This window comes from Schistocerca gregaria, chromosome 4 (genome assembly GCF_023897955.1).
Source record: "Schistocerca gregaria isolate iqSchGreg1 chromosome 4, iqSchGreg1.2, whole genome shotgun sequence".
NCBI classification, from domain to species: domain Eukaryota; kingdom Metazoa; phylum Arthropoda; class Insecta; order Orthoptera; family Acrididae; genus Schistocerca; species Schistocerca gregaria.
Window position 1 is genome coordinate 585,865,325 of NC_064923.1, and position 17,007 is coordinate 585,882,331.

General features: G+C 40.9%; 1 protein-coding gene across 1 annotated transcript in view; it reads right to left on the bottom strand.

Annotated features, from left to right (window-relative positions):
* Positions 1 to 365: 365 nt before the first annotated feature.
* The window catches only part of LOC126267519 (cystatin-like), a 93,488-nt gene continuing 76,846 nt past the window's right edge, over positions 366 to 17,007 (bottom strand). Inside the window, exons 4-5 of the mRNA XM_049972821.1 lie at positions 6,494 to 6,599; positions 366 to 725 (exon numbers count right to left, since the gene is read on the bottom strand). Of these exons, the coding sequence (XP_049828778.1) occupies positions 691 to 725; positions 6,494 to 6,599 (141 nt within the window). The 3' untranslated portion in view covers positions 366 to 690. The remainder of the gene's footprint in view (positions 726 to 6,493; positions 6,600 to 17,007) is intronic.

Below are 17,007 nucleotides of genomic sequence, written 5' to 3' on the forward strand. Positions count from 1 at the left end.
GCACGAGTGTTGCCGAAGGGCGGGACGGGAAGGTCTGTCACCCTGTTCTCCCTGCCGCTGGCTCACTGCCCGTCCGTGTCAAATAGCAGCAAGAGTACTGCCAGCTGTCAGAGCTCTTGTCTCAATGTAAGGAGTATAGTATAGGACAGAGCAAGTGTAAATCTATGATCGTGTGTAAAATTTGACAGTATACACTGCATATACTGGAAACAAGATATCAGTTTTCAGTAATGTGTAGGATTAACACTTGCTGGCAGATGTCTTGATGGAAGAGTTTTCATTCTTTATTTTGTGAAATAAAATTACATGCAAAAAACATTGAATGGAAGCAACAAGGAAATTTATTTAATTAAAACGTTTGTTCATACATTGTAATTTAAAACTTCCTTTATTGTTTCTTTTATATCTTTTACATTAATCTACTTGCATTTTTTATAATATATAAAAACAAGTTACAAAGTGCTTTTAATTTTTTTATAAATTTGTCCATCCTTCTTCACAATATATGGATCTTTTCATGCTTTAGATATAAGCATGGATTAGCCACATCATGCCATTTCTCTATACCTATGTTTCATCAACTTAAGCAATGGGCCCTGATTTAAACAGTCTGTCTGTTTTCATGTGAAGTATGAATATATGATGTCTATTCTGGAAGTTATCAAAATCAATGTTCTTTAAGATCAGTACCTATGAAGGAAATTGATGTGACTTCCACAGAATTCCTGGAAAACAAAAATAAAGTTTTTCACATTTTTACAAAGATGGTATTTCAGAGTAGAATTCAGTCGTTTGTTGAAAATTAAATTCAACTGACAACTGAATTCTATACATAAATGTATACTATAACTGCTGAAAAATAACAGCTATGACTAAAATAATAAAGTTGGAACTGCATGCGACCTTCTAAGTGCTAGAAAAAGAGTAAAGAAGAATTTGTAATAAAACTGCTCACTAATCACAAACACATTTTTCATTTTATTTGGACATAAAGAGGAGACAACTGTTTTAACTTATATATTCTTGACCTTAACTTACAACAATTTTAGGTTTGTGTGGCAACACTATTGTGTGCAGTATAATGGATCATTAACTTATATGATAAATTAATGCATTACCAATTCTTCGGAAAAAGGTGTAATTTGGTAATTCAGATTTGCAGGCAGTAGAATTATCAAAAGGTCTGCAGTCAGTCTGTGCTTGACATTAAGGAGTCACTTCCTGGAAAGAGTTTAATAGCGTGTCCGCATAGTGGTTTGAATTATGTGATGAACTGGAATTTCATACGCATTTGGAGGGGTTAGTTCTCATGTTAGAGCAAATGCACAGTAAATGCATGGCCCTTACAGGTCTGCAGGGAATATATGGTGGAAATGTATATGTGTGTGTGAAATATCTGAACAGACACATGATTAGATCAACACAAACATACATCAGTACATTGTTCTTACAAAGACAGACAGTCAGAAGCAAAAGTAACGTCTGTTATGATCAAGATAGCCTAATGAGGCCACCTCTGGCGCTACTGTTCACAATATATGTAAATGATCTTGCAGATAACTGATGTATTTCTGTATTTCTGTTAGACTGGTGGCATCATTAGCAACTTACTACAAAATGCAGCGACACATTCAGATGATCATTGCCTGATGTGAAGACTGTTAGCCTACCCTCAGTGCCAAAACGTAATGTAATGCACATAAACAGATGAAAGTAACTGTATTAATAACATTTCATTGCACAATAGGTGATCAGTCATGAAACACAAGAATCTACAAGTTTGTATGCAAAGATATCATGTGGAATGAACAAACAGATATAGCTACTGGGAAGGCAAATGCCAATCTGATTTATTGGAAGGATTATAAGGAAGAGTAATTCATGCACCTAAGGCATTTCTTACAAAACATTCTCATAATTGCATTATTAGAGAAATTCTGGACCACACAGAAGGGTACTGACGATTTCTCTCTCCGAGAACCAACAGCGAAAAGAATAGAAAAGGGGTACAATGATACAGGTGCATTATGTTTCCCAATGTGGTACCCACAGGTGGGGAGTGCCACAGTTTCTCTGGAAAACTGCAAGTGGCTGAAACAACTGAGTGGATAGCAGCTAATCTTACACAAATAAAAGAGAACACACAAGAGGAATTCAAGCATGAAGCTCAGAATCATTAACAATAGACAAACAAAATCTGAATAGCAAACCAAGAGAAATAACTGAGAATAAGCATGTTATTGTGTGCAAATAGTAATATCAGCAACCAAAAAGCTTTGGATACGTCAACACAACTGGCTGATGAATGAGCCCGCACTTTTCTAGTGGTCTATGCCACCTGAAAGTCTTGTTAACAAGCCCGTGTGTGGCCATGACATCATAAATCTCTGGAGAGCCAATGCTGGTACATCCATCTGTATATCAATGTCCAAATGCAGTGAAGATACTAAATTCTTCTCCACTTTAATGGGGTTGGAAGTGACCAGACCTATTTTTAGCTACTGGGGCAATGGGGAGCATTGTGCCCTGGCAGTGGCTCCAACAGTATCTCAATTTCCAAATTTTCCATCCCTTTGGCATCTTATTCATTTGCTGTCTAGTTCAGTTGAGGCTGTAGCTGCTGCTGAGGCACTGAGACTGTCAGTGATTGTAGCATCAGAGAAAGTGACTCAAATTCCATGAGTTGCCAGACCTGTGCTGGTTCAGTCATCAACTGCTGCCACAGCTGGTAGTAATGGAATGGTGAAACATGTTTGGAGGAGCATGGTGTTGTCTTTCCAGAAAATGGAACCAATTACTCCACAGAACCACAGAGTACCACTTCAGTAAGCAAACAAATCAGAGCTGACCAGGATGTAATTTCTTGCAAGTTCTAGTTTCTTCAGCTTCTCGATGAAATGTCCCAAGTCCTTTATGTATGTATCAGTCTCTCAAACATGCAGCTGGAGTAAAGAGGCCAAGTGTTTTGGAAGATTATACATTGGTGAACCAGTAGCACTAACAGTCAGTCTTAATGGAACATTATTCTTACGGATCTTTGATAATCCATACAGCTGAGGTGTTAGTCTTCTGTGTCCTGGAGGGTCCTCTTTTTGTCTGCTGAGAACTAAGTGCAGATCCACTACATCAGATCTGCACTTAATTTTTGGTGCACATTGCATCTAATAGGTCCAGGTTCTTCTGCTTGTAATCTTCAGTTTTCATTATGATGGTCACATTTTCCTTATCCAAGAAGATCAAAGAGTGTCTTAGATCAGCAAAGGAGAAAAGAAACCCACTTGTGATGTCAGGAATATACTCCATACCATGTAAAGGTGGAAAAGTCTATGTTGGAATGACTGGATGATAAGTCAACACTAGAATCACTGAACATGAGTGGCATTTGTGGTTGGGCCAGGATGAAAAATCAGTCACGGCAGAGCACATTCTGTGGAAGACCAACCACATAGTAAAATTTGTGAACATAGAAGTTCTTGGTGTAGAAAAGAGTTGTCACACCTGCTTATGCAAGGAAGATGTAGAAATACACAAACATGACAATAGCTTCAACAAGCAAGAAGAAAGCCTCAAGTTAAACAGATGCTGAATTCCCATGTTGCAGCAAATGATCTTTGCAGGTAGCAAGGGGAGAACCCCTCTGCAGTAATTAACACAGAAAAGCTCTTGGACACTGGTGTGCCATATACAGAGTGTCTCACCTAACTCTGCCACCTCAAATATCTCTGGAACAACAATAGATATTCAAAAATGGTTTCCACCAGCATGAATGTATGGCAGGGGCTTAAGAAACCAAATACTATGTGAAATTTTAAAATGTAAACAAATACTATTTTTTACACAAACTTGTGTATTTTTAAATGGACACCCCCTATTATTTTATATGCAATCAATAGCATGAAAAATCACAAACATAATGGCATTGGTTGCATAGTAATATGTCAGTTACATCCCGAGAAATTCTGAAGCTAAGTTGACACTTGAAATAAATGAATGCACACCTAGTGCACATCCTGAGACTCAAGCTGCCAATAATTGTGATGTGATTGATGTACTATGTCAGTGGAGTGTTAATGTATGGTGTGGTAATGTATGACAACACAGCATTGGCCCATATTTCATTGATGGCACTCCTAAAGGGGAATAGTTTAGCCCCTTCTTGAGCTGTACCTTACTTGAACCTGTCCTCCTCTTACAATGTGTTTTCTTGTGGCTTGTTACATTTGCCATCATCTAGTCGATATGTAGGCCTTCAGTAATGAAGAAAAACTAGATATTATTTTAATTTATGGCAAATGTCACAGAAATGCAACCACAACTGTGACACTGTATGCTGAATGCTAGCCAGATCAGCAGTGTCCATTGTGTCGACCCAATGGCAACATCTGCAAGACACTCATGGAAACAGAAAGCTGGGTTCCCACAAAATGTTGACGTACAACTCCAGTGGCTGGCAATGGAAATGGATTTGCTGTTCTGGCTGATGTAGCGGATAATCCTCAGGTGGGTGTATGAAAAATTGCTCGAGGTGTAGAAATAAGCCACAGTAGTGTGTGCAGAATCTTGCATCATCATCAGTTTCATCCGTTCCATATCTCGGCTGCACCAAGAACTGTACAGGACTGACTTTGAATTCCACATTGCATTCTGTCATTTTACACTTCAGCATTTTCAAGGCACTCCAGTATTCAGAAGCAATACATTGTTTATGGATGAGGCTTCATTTACAAATCATGGTAATGTGAATCTGCGGAACATGCACTTCTGGTCCATGCAAAATCCCCACTGGATTCGCCAAGTTGCTCATCAATGACAGTGAAGTGTCAATTTTTGGTGTGGATCATTGCAAACTGTATTGTAGGTCCCTAGTTTTACCATGGAGCATTGAATAGACAGTGATATGCATCATTTCTTCAACACACACTAGCAATCCTCATAGATGATCTAAGATTGGAAAATTGTCTGTCATTGTGGTTCCAACAAGATGGATGCTCTGCACACAATGCAAAAGTTGCCAAAGACATTCTAGATGCAACATTTCCAATTAGGTGGATCATCCAAGGAGGTACTGTGTAGGCGGTCCCCCCCCCCCCCCCCCCCCCCCCCCCCCCTACTTAACATCATTAGACTTCTTTCTCTGGGGTGCAGTGAGAGACAGAGCATATCGAGAACCCCCAATGACAGCAGAGGATATGCAACATTGTATTACTGAGGCATGTAATGGCAATATCTGTAGAAACTCTGCAAGCTGTGCAACACTCTCTCGTTACCCATCTGCAAACATGTATTGATGCCAACAGAGGGCACTACTAATATATGTTGACATTATACAGTTTCATTGGTCAAGATGTGGACGTATTTTCTAAGCTGGATGTAATGCAGAACAATATAGTTCCTGTGGGCGACAGGGCACTAGTAAATGTGTTTAGCAAAGTGAATTAAAGTGTAGCTCTAGCCGTCATTTTGCTAGAATAAAAATACATTTACAATATGAAAAATGTAACTTTGCATTGGATGTGTCCCTTACGTGGTTTTGTGGATTGTTCATACCTTCCCATTGTGTGAGCCCCTGACACAGGCAGCATGAGGTGCATGCTTAAGTCTCAAGATGCGTGCTATCTGTGCACTTCATTTATTTCAAGCATCATCTTTGCTTTTCTTGGGATGTAATTGATGTACTGTGATGCAAACAATGCCATTATTTTTGTGATTTTTCATGTGATTGATGGCATATGAAACAACAGGAGGTGTCCATTTAAAAATACACAAGTTTGTGTTGAAAATAGTAGTTGTTTACGTTTTAAAATTTCGCATAATATTTGGTTTCCTAAGACCCTGCTGGTGAAAACTATTTTTGAATATCTATTGTTGCTCCAGAGATATTTGAGGTGGCAGAGTTAGGTGAGACACTCTGTATATCAGCTGCACCTGTGAGCTCGACTCCAGTCCACCATCAGCAAAGCATGTTGAAACTTTGGCAGTGCCGGCCACTTGCGCTGACAAAAATCAGAAAAATCATCAAACATATGTCAACCAAAGACTCAGAGAGAGAAGGGATATTACATGTAATGTAGGTGACACTTAAAATACTTAAAAGTTTAAAATTTGGTACCCTCAGCCTGAAAATTAACCTAAACCAGTCTTTTTTGTTTATTCTATTTCTTGTAGTATTTTCCAAATACAGGCAATACATGGCACAAGTTTAGAATAGGTATATGTTAACTTTTTGTCAGATACTTTACATCAGTAAAACAGATAGTAATTTTGATTAGTCAAAATAAGTAAAAAATAAATTTTCTCAATGAGCCTCTCAAAAAGGGGGATGGGGAGGAGAGGGGGGGGGGGGGGGGTCACCTCGTATTCAAGATCATCTTATACTTCAGTAAATGTGGTAAACATTGTGAGGCAAAGAACAATCCTCTTATACTCACTGCTACTAGATAACACAGCTGCCTAAAAACATTTCATAATTTGTTCTTCAGAACTCTTCACTCACCTCTCTTTTTCCGCCTTGAATTTATTGGAATGCAATTTACTTGTGTAACTTCTCGTTTAGGCAGCCATGGTCTGTCCCACACCTGTACATCACACACTTGCTGGTTCTGAAATAACACCACACCATCAAATGAAAATCTGTGGATTTAGTTTTAACACACATATACACAAAGAGTCAAGTTGTATGAAACTGAGAAGTCTCCTGAGAAAATTTAATAACTACAAGGAGACAGAATGGCTGGCAAATGATTACTTTCAGGAGCTGAAGCTGAAAGTACTGCTGATGGACACAATTAAAAGTAGAAAAAAACTACACGAAATTTTTGGAATTGTCAGTTTGTTCCACAAAGATGTTAACAATTTTGAGATACTACAAAGACAAAAGTCACTAATTTTCAAAATAATTATGACAATTTGTGCTATTATGCAACCCAAACCACAACAACAAATCTTCAGATGATGCCTTTTGTGTAAAGGCAGCATTATTGTTAACACTATTAAAAGCTCTATTAAATATATACTGAAGTGTGGACATGGTTGTCACTGCTTACAGTCATAAACATACAGTGAACTGGTTCTATTGCCGCATCCAAGCGCTATGTTCTAGGGAGAGGCTTTGTGATGGGAAATGTTGAGGGTCATTTTTGTCGGTGACTCACATTTGTTTTTCCATACCTTAAAACATAGTACAAACAATGTTTATCATTAAAGTCCATACATACAGATTCATTGCACTGGCAGTATGATTCAGTCACCGATCCTGGAGGGTATATACTCTGGTGATGAGCTGTAGCACAACCATGTAGATTAGACAAGACAAAGGCTGTGTCTCCAAAAGTTCAGTTTTTGCCGTGACATGTGGATCGTTATGACTTTCATGGGTGCGAGAAAAAGCTCTACAAAATGAATGGATGCATGTCGTGAAATGAGCAAATGTGCAAGATTTCACATAAATGTTTGTGGTGAATCACGTTAACTTGACCCTCGTGGTTTATGGTAAGAAAGATCAGAGATGGTGAGAAAGGTTGGAGAGATGAGTTGCTTCGCTTAGACCAGCTCACACTGCCTGCCTGCTTTGCCCCACCTAGAACTGTGCATGATGCACCATTGCCAAAATTTGGTGTAACAGGAAAGCTCCATGTTTGGGCTATGCGAATACCTGGCACCATTTGCATGTGTCAGTTGTGCTGCAGCTCTGCCCTTCTCTCGGAGGTCAGAGCTCCATAGCCACGAAAAAATATGGTGATCAATCTGTGGCACTCATTTGTTTAAGTTCGCACACTGCATGGTGACAGTGTGGGCGTGGCTGCGATTGGTCGCTCAGCAGTTAAAGGGTGGTGGCCATAATGTCAGCACACCAGACTGGTGTTGTTGGGCTTGTCCTCGCACGGTCAGCTAGTGATAATGCCGCAGCATGCACTAGCTAGGAACTTTCCATAGAAAAGTGCGGTGTATGTGCATGGCTACAAGTCAGCTGGGAAGATGTCTCAAGGGCCAATGCACTGATATCTTAATAATGATCCAGAGTGTTCACTAGTGATACAGTTAACGCACTACAGTAGAACAAATTTCACTTTTTAAATTGTTCAGAGTGACATCAAGAATGACAAGTCCAAGTGTTCACACTTGCATGTTCCGCAAGTTCATCAACTGACTCAGATGCAGGAGCACAGTGCATTTCTTGATCCCGCCTGAAGGTTCAAGACAATGGAGGCCCAGAGAGTATACATCAGTATGGTGTCTTCACGACTTGAATGCAGGTCCTAGAGCTGCTAAGGACAAATCTGGTGGCAGTGTGGGTGATGTGCGGAGCTCAATGACAACGCAAATACAGTAGCTGGCACAAACGCCACTCTGGCCTCAACATCCAATGCAGCAGAAACACAGGGGTGCAAACAAAGGTCCAGGAGCTGTGGCAGACAGAGGAGGCATTATCTGGAGCTCAACTGGAGCTCCTGGCTGAAGGTGTGTTCAGCTGGAGACGGGGTCTCTACAGCTCAAACATTTGAATCAGAGGCGGTGGCTGGTGCATGTGATATAGTCCGCTGGTGGCTGTGGTGGGGGTGACCAGTGCACCTGTGTTGGGTGTGGTCCAGGCTGCAGCACTGACTACCTGGGTGGTGTGGTGGGAGGTGTATGTGGTGCCACAATGACAGCAGGCTGCTGGGTACAGGTGCGGGATCTGTCAGACTGCTGGTGGAAATAGTGTTGTCTGCTGTCAGATTTTCCTCCGGGTCTAAAAAGTGTGTGGATGCTGGAGCAGGCAAGTTGTAAGCTGGCTTGACATGGTTGGTTGAGACTGTAGACTGCTTCATGTTGCACTCAATGTTCAGCATTTTTTCCGTTGGTTGATCACATGGTGTGGTCCAGAGCAGGGCAGCTAGAGAGGTGACTGTACTACATTGGTATGCAACATAACCTGCATGCAGCGCTGCATGTTGGTGTGCACAAATACCTTCCCTGTGCCGTGCTGCATCGGCTTGTGCTCTCAGAGGCCAGCCATTTGAGTGTACAGGCATTTTGCCAGAGTGGGTGCCATGGCATCATGTGGAGGCGATACTTCTACAAAATCACCCAGGCCTGTCAGAGGCTGTCCATAAACAAGATCGGCAGGTGGCACATCGATCTTCTCCTATGGCATTATTTGCAGGCCGAGCAGCACTAGTGGGAATGCCTCTGTCCATGAGGTGTGATGGCAAGTTAGGGCAGCTTCCAGAGTCCTGTGGAGCCGTTCAATCATGCCATTTGATGCCAGATGGTAGCGTGTTGTCCTGTGTAATAGAGTGACACTGTCTGACAACGTGCATGAACAATGCACAGTGAAACTGGCAGCTGTGATCAGTTGTCACATTACTGGGACATCCAAAGAATGCCACCCAGGTATCAATTAATGTGGTGGCAATGGTCTTGGCAGTGAAGTCCATGATGGGTGTTGCCGCAGCCAGTGAGTGAAGCAGTCCAATATACTTATAAGATAACACTTGCCTCAAGAGAGGGAGAGAGCAGGCCAATGAGGTCTACATGGACATGCACAAATTGACTTGTTGCATTGGGGAAGGTGCCCACGGGTGCGTGGGTATGCCTTCAAACTTTGGCAAGCTGACATGGCATACGAGAGCATGCCCATACGCAGCAGTCCTTCCAAAGCCTGCCAGACGAAACACACAGCAATGAGGATCAAAATGCTGTTGGTGCCAGGGTATTACAGCATGTGCACACAGCTGAGGGCACTGCACCGGAATTTCTCTGGGAGGAACAGTCAGTGCGCACCAGTTGACATGTCACACAAAATTTTCCATGTAGAGCTGCGGACAGGCACCAGCCCCTGTTGCAAGCTGCTGGACATGGCGTGACAGAAACTGTGCAGTTCTTCATCGTTCTCCTGTACTTTGCCAATGTCCTCAAAGTTTTCACAAGGATGATATAATGGCACACGCTCAGGTCAAACAATCAGCAACTATGTTGTCTATCCCCAAAATATGACGGGTGTCAGTAGTACATTGCTGGAGATGACGCAGTGAGCAAAGTGACTGTTGTGAAACGCTTGAGTAATCAGTTTTTGGGCAGTGAAAATGACGAATTGTCAGGCTACTAGTGATAGGTGGAAGTATTTTACTGGTTGCATATACCGGAAGCAACTCTCAGCCATAAGCACTCCAAGCACATTGCAATTCAGATACCTTCTTAGAGAAAAATCCGAGCATGTGCCAGGTCCCATCTAGGTGCTGTTGTAATGCCGTGCTGACGTTGGTCTGGCTGGCGTCCATCACTAAGACTGCACAGTGTCTGGGTGCGCCAGCTGTGTTCCTTCTGTGAGATTCTGTCCTGAGCCTGTGGAGCTCTGCTCCACAGTGTCCATCCAATTAACAGGGGTCTTCCCTTTTGAGTTGGGACTGTGGAGTGCCTTAGTCATGGGTTTTTGCATGGTTGCAGCATTGGACAGAGCAAGTTCAACATGCTGTGGTAATGGTGCAATTTCTTGTGCATCTGAGGGTGCAGCATGTTTAGAATGACTTGCACTTTCTGCTGCAGTGGTGTCAATCTGGAAGGAGTAATTAAGTGCCCATGGAACTTGTTTTCCATCACACTGAATGCACACTTCACTCAGGTGCTGAAAGATGGTGGTTAGGTGGTGGCAGTGGAGCTTGGGCAACTTGGACTGCAGTAGGACATGGACTGCTGCCAGATCTGGGCAGCATTCCAAAGACCAAACGTCACAGACAGGCTTTCAAAAAACCCAAAGGGTGTTACAATAGCTGTTTTCTCAATGAATTCGGGTGCCACTGGAATTTAGGTGTACGCCTTTGTGCAATTGATATACTAAATAATGCACAGCCTGCCAGTGCGTGGCTGAAGTCTTGAAGGTATGAGGTCAGATCTGTCTGGCACTATTTGTGAATTAAGGGCATGATACGCCACACATGGGCACCATGAATTGTCTTTTTTTGGGACTAAATGTAGCACCAATGCCCATGGGCTGCTTTACAGTCAAACAACGCCTTCCCACAGCATGACCTCAAAATCTACCTTTGATACTGCAAGTCTGTTGGGCTTGAGTTGACGTGGGTGGCTTGATATGGGAGGGCAGGATGTGGTTGTTATGTCGTGCAACATCAAATGTTTAATGTCATTTGGTGCACGAGCTGGACAAGTGAGGTCAGGGAATGTTTCGAGGATGTCAGCATAAGGTCTAGGGCACTTCACAGGTTTTATACTGTAGAATGTGGCCTGTCAGTACTGTCCCACTATCTTTAAATTTGTTGTTGAGTCAATGAGCTGGCTGGTTGTTATGTTGGCTAGCAGCCTGTAGTGGCCAAGAAAGTCTGCACCCAGGATCAGCTCATTGACATCCACCACAGAAAATATCCATGAGTATGTGCATTGTAGTCCTAGGTCTAAATTGCTGTTGTGTGCACCGTATGTTTTAATGGCCGAATTGTTCACTGCCTGTGAGGGAGAGTGCCTCAGCCTGCATGTGGTCTCCTAATATAGAAAGGGTGGAATATTGCAAGGTCTGAACTCGTGTTAACAAGATACGTCACGCTGCCCACTCATTATGCTACGAAAAGACATCTTGATCCTGAATTGCAGCCAGGTGTGTGTCGGCCCAGTTGCAGTTGGCTTATGGGAGCTTGCAGGGAGGATGACACTTTGTTACTTCATTGACGAAGCATGCATGGAACAAGCAGAAGTTGCTAGCCAGCTGCTCTGCTATCCATGGAGTACTGTTGGAATGGCTGGTGCTGTACTGCCAGTTGCATGAGCCAGTTCATCAGTGGATGGGTCAGCTGCCACTGTGGTGCCTGCTGCCCTCCGCCCTTGAATGCGCCAACTAGTCAACTTGAGTGACAAGAGCTCCCACCTTTGCGGCCAAGTTATGCACTAGCTGGGGCAGGTCAGTGTCTGAGGTGGTGGCTGCAGTGGGTCACGCTGCCATGGAGGTGGGAGAAAAGTGTCATAAGCTGCTGCAGCTGTAGCATTAGGCGCCATTGCCAGTGCATTGTGCACCCAGTCAGCCAAGTTCGCAGCAGCATCCAACAGCATCTCTATCTGTTCTGTTATCACTGCCTGCTCCTGAGCTGGTAGGCTGCACACCCAGATAATGCGTAAAAACGAGCCCGGCACCAAGTCAGACTGTGTGGTACTCTGCAAGTGGTGCAGGAACTGTGAGGGCCACAGGTCATTGCATTCCTCTCGTCACAGTAATTGGTGCTCCCCTTGTTCCTCAGATGATGAGACCTACTGAGTCAGCTCTTCCTTGAGGCATTTATATGATGACTGTGTCAATGAGGTGGTGATTATATCCAGCACTTTGGCTTCATTTATTTGGTAAAGCTGGCTCACTACATGCCCACATTTTGCAAGTTGTTAGGTTATGTGGTTGCTCATGTAGACTGCCTCCACTTGGCTGAACCACATTATGGGGTCATGGGGCCAAAAGGGGGGTAGCCTGACCAGCACCTGTCCAGTGCTTGTGGCCACTCCAGCAATTGTAGGAGGTGTTAGTGTGGCGGGACTTAGTATGCCAAAATATTGCTGAGATGTCTGCAGTTGTGCAGAGTCCATGTGTGTAGGGCATGCTTGTAACTCACTCTCCAGCCTCTGGCTGCAGGTGAACAGGTCTTTGATAATCTTTTGCAGCTTTTATTATGTTGCTATCTTAATTAAGTCCTCACACAATGGGAAAGCATACAATGAAGATAACAAAACACATGACAAAAAAGCACAAAAAATAACACTAGGCAGTTCACAAGTGAAGCATACAAACACAAAAAGAAACACAAAAAACATGTTCATCCAAAAACCTCAGTAATTTTTCACTATGGAATACTGTTCAGGTGCCAGTCAACTCATAGTTCCATGTCACTCATACCAATGAATGTTCATAACCAAGTGTTAGCCTCAGATCACGTTGGGGTCAACCGTGATGCAGAGACGTGGTTATCACTGCTTTCAGTCATAAACATGCAGTGAACTGGCTTTACTGCTGCGCCCATACACTGTGCTCAAGTAAGAGGCTTGTTGACAGGAAATGAGGAGGATCATTTTTGTTGGTGACACACATTTATTTTTCCACACATTGCAAGATGGTAAGAGCAGTGCTTATCATTAATGTCTGTCCATACGGGACGGTTGCACTGGTGGTACTGCTTGATCAATGAGCCTGGAGAATATATACTCTGATGACGAGTCATGATTCTTGCAGATGGGAGAAAAAGCACTGCGAAAGGAATGGATGTGTGCCATGAAATGAGTGAGTGTGCAAGATTTTGCATACTCGTTTGTGCGGAGTCATGTTAACTCAGTTCATGTGATCGACAATAAGAAATGTAGGACATTTGTGTCGCGTTGCATTACCAGCTTGTACTGCCCATCTGCTCTGTCCTGCGCACATTGGCCACGTGAATGAAGGCATAATTTGCTTATGTTGGCAGTGCTGCAGTTCCACCCTTCGTGCATTTCTGTGGTGTGGCTGCCACAATATTATATACGTGGTAGGAGATTTATGCTTCATTTTACCTTCATATAATGAAAGAAACTACAAAATTCATTGTTTGTTCTGCATGTTTGATGTAAACATGTGTAATAACATTATTTTTTGGATGAATTGTACATCTGAAACTAATAAGAGTGTTTGAAACAATTTTGTACTTATGTTGAAACAACTTACTGTGATGATTTTTAATTATGTTATCAAAAAATTGTACTGTTAACAATGGAGCATTTGTCCAAAGTCCTATGTAAGGGTGGGAGTTGACCACTAGAGAGCATTGTTGATCAGAGGATTTGTGACAGATCACTTGTGTCACTTTGTACAACAAAAATGTAATGAAAAGTATAAAGGCATAGCTGTTACTTAATCCATATAGCACACTGAATAGGCTTTTGATCCAAATCCCATTCTTGGAAAGAATTCCTGTACAGTTAACATGATAAACCACCCATACGGAATGTTAACATTTTGTCAAGTTTAAAATTGCAGCAAGTTTATATAATTTTTTACTGTTAAGAACAAAAATACACTTATTATAGAGGAATGAAAGATGATGTTGCATTACAGCATGATGAAGGAGCTGGAATCCGCTGAAACTAGTCAGGATGGTCATATCAATTTCTTTCAAGTTGGTTGTATTAACCTCTTGTAAGTTTCATGTGTATTCATATCACATATCATATTTCTCAAAAATCAAAGTCACACACAGCACTGAGGACCTATAAGGGTGTAACAAATGTAAAACTGAGTGATGGTTTTGAAGTAAACTGAAGTTTACTGCCTGCTGTTATCAAAAACTGGAATGAAAATCTGGAATGAGAAAAGTGCAATAGCAAACACAATAAACATGGAACACCAAAACAGAAGAGTACAGTACAAAACTTTTATTTTACTTTTGTGGGTGCTATGCACAAAAATTGTTTGTGATGGAACGTTTTTGCGATATTTCAGACTATAAGTAAACAAAAAAAAAAAAAATGTAAAATCAAACTATAGTCTGTGACAGAGAACAATGGGAAGGGACAAGTTTGGGCTAACATAAAAAGAAACAGAAAGTTATTGAATATCAGAGTGCTGATTATTTCAAGAATTTCTAGACTGGCTTAAACCACATGTTGTTAATGATGTAAGAGGACAGAGTATCAAAATAGATGGAAAATGTGATGAACTGGGTCATAAATTATCTGAATAATGAAACGGTTCAGTTAAATAGTGAACCAATTATTCAAATTTTGCAGGCAGGAGGTGATTTGACAAGTGCCAATGTAAACAGTGTTCATCTTGCAGAAGTTAAATAAGGAACACATGAACTTCTGATTACCGACAAATCTAAGGTAGAACGAGAAACTCATCAGGCATATCTTGACTTTCAGAATGAACTAAATGATATAACTACAGTACTGCCAAAAATGTTAATGGGCCTAGTAATGACAAAGTAACTTGTGTGATGACAGTATACAACTCTATACTTTCAGCGACATAGATGACAATTACAATGAGATTATATATTTTCCAGTATTAAAAGATGAATATCTAACCAAAGATTAGGAAGACATTATATTTGAAAATTTTGGAAGTGGAGAAATCTACACCTTTAAATGATGCTCAAATTTCACAAATTAAGTCTGAAGTTCATGAGCTAACTCTTAAAATTGACATGAAACAATTATGTGAATATGCAGATTCAGTTTTAGAAAACGAACAAAGTAGTGTGACTAACATGGAAAATAGTCATGCATCAGTTGCAGCCAATGACAATCTAATTATTCCATGCAGTGATAATTTAGAAACAGACATTTTGAGTGAAACAGATTACACTGAAAGTGTTGTAACTAGGCTGTCTGAATTAGTCAACTTTTCAGCCGACTCTACAAAAAAAATTTTAAACCTGTTGCACGGAGGGGGGGGGGGGGGGGGGATACACTCAGTACATGAAACTCAAAAACGATACTACATGTGGATTTACTAGAATTTTATGAGTATTTACAGCTTGACTGGTAGAAGGCATATACAAATATATTGGAAGGCATATACAAATATATGCTGCAAATAGTTTAAAACAATGAAACATGAGTCTGTAGTAACACAGAGCACAATGTAGACTTGGGCAAGACACTTGAATCTGTGGATAAACTGTGTAACACTGTGTGACACACCTATTTCTTGTTCTGTCGAAAACTTACAAGGTACTGTATTGATTGGTTTTGAGCTATCATTTGTTTCAAGTAAAGAGTAACAGTGTTTTGTAATTACAGAACTGTATTTGCTTGTACTAAAAGGTCAAGTAGATCGAAAGTAGACTTGAAGGAAAATTAATAATAAAGTTTAGAGACACAAACATGTTCATTATTGTTGGAAAGGTTCCACAAGAATGTACAAAAAGAGAAGCCATGGACACCTCCAGGTAGAATAAATGAAGTGCAAGACCAATAGTAATTCACAGAAGTTTGCCTTCATGAAGGAACAACATTATTTTTTAATCCCATTTTCAGTATTGACTGTAACTTTGGACACTGATAATGTTTATGTTTGGAATTTATATTGCACTGAGATTATGTCATCACTGTTTGATGCTTTTGATTGTTTTGTGTTAGGAGATATAATATAGTGTGAACACTGAGGACTAAGTTGGACTTGGTTTATTTTCTATTTTCAGTTATTTAGTAGTAGGATTGAAGCTGTGTTCGTAATGATTAATAGTTTTACTTTTCTTTATGTCTTTTTCCACAAAATGGATTTACTATTTTCTATTTTCATAATACTTGCTGAAAGGTGTGATAAGTTGCACTTATTAATAGCACTATACAGTATTAATGCAAAAAATGTTGGGAAATTAATGATTATGATGTATAGTAGCTGATATAGGAAGCTTCATCAAAGTTTTACTGGAATAAATTACTGATTTTTTTATATGAAGAAGGAGATTATGTTGAGAAAGCTTTGTGTTATGCTGCTGGGGAGGATAATTTTGTAAATGGACTCATCCATCAGACACTTGTAAATCTGCTATATGGTTCACCTTGCTGCATAGTGATTGACATTAAAGGCTAGATTGCATTATGATGTCTTCATGAACTAATAATTAAACCTTGTTCATAATAATCAATAGTCAGTGAAATGTGTTCTAGTACACTAAGCTAATGGTTGATGGTAGGGAATGTCATCACAAATTGTGGAGATTCAATGAACTGTGTATCATATCACGGACAGGATTTGAAACTCAAATACTTTATCTTTGTGTATATTACACTGAAGAACCAAAGAACTGGTATAGGCATGCATATTGCAATACAGAGATATGTAAATGGACAGAATACAGCACTGTGATTGGGAATGCATATATAAGACAACAAGTGTCTGGCACAGTTGTTAGATTGGTTACTGCTGATACAATGGTAGGTTATCACGATTTAAGTGAGTTTGAACATGGTGTTACAGTTGGTGCAAGAGCACTGGGACACAGTATCTCCGAGGTAGTAATGAAGTGGGGATTTTCCCACATGACCATTTCATGAGTGTAC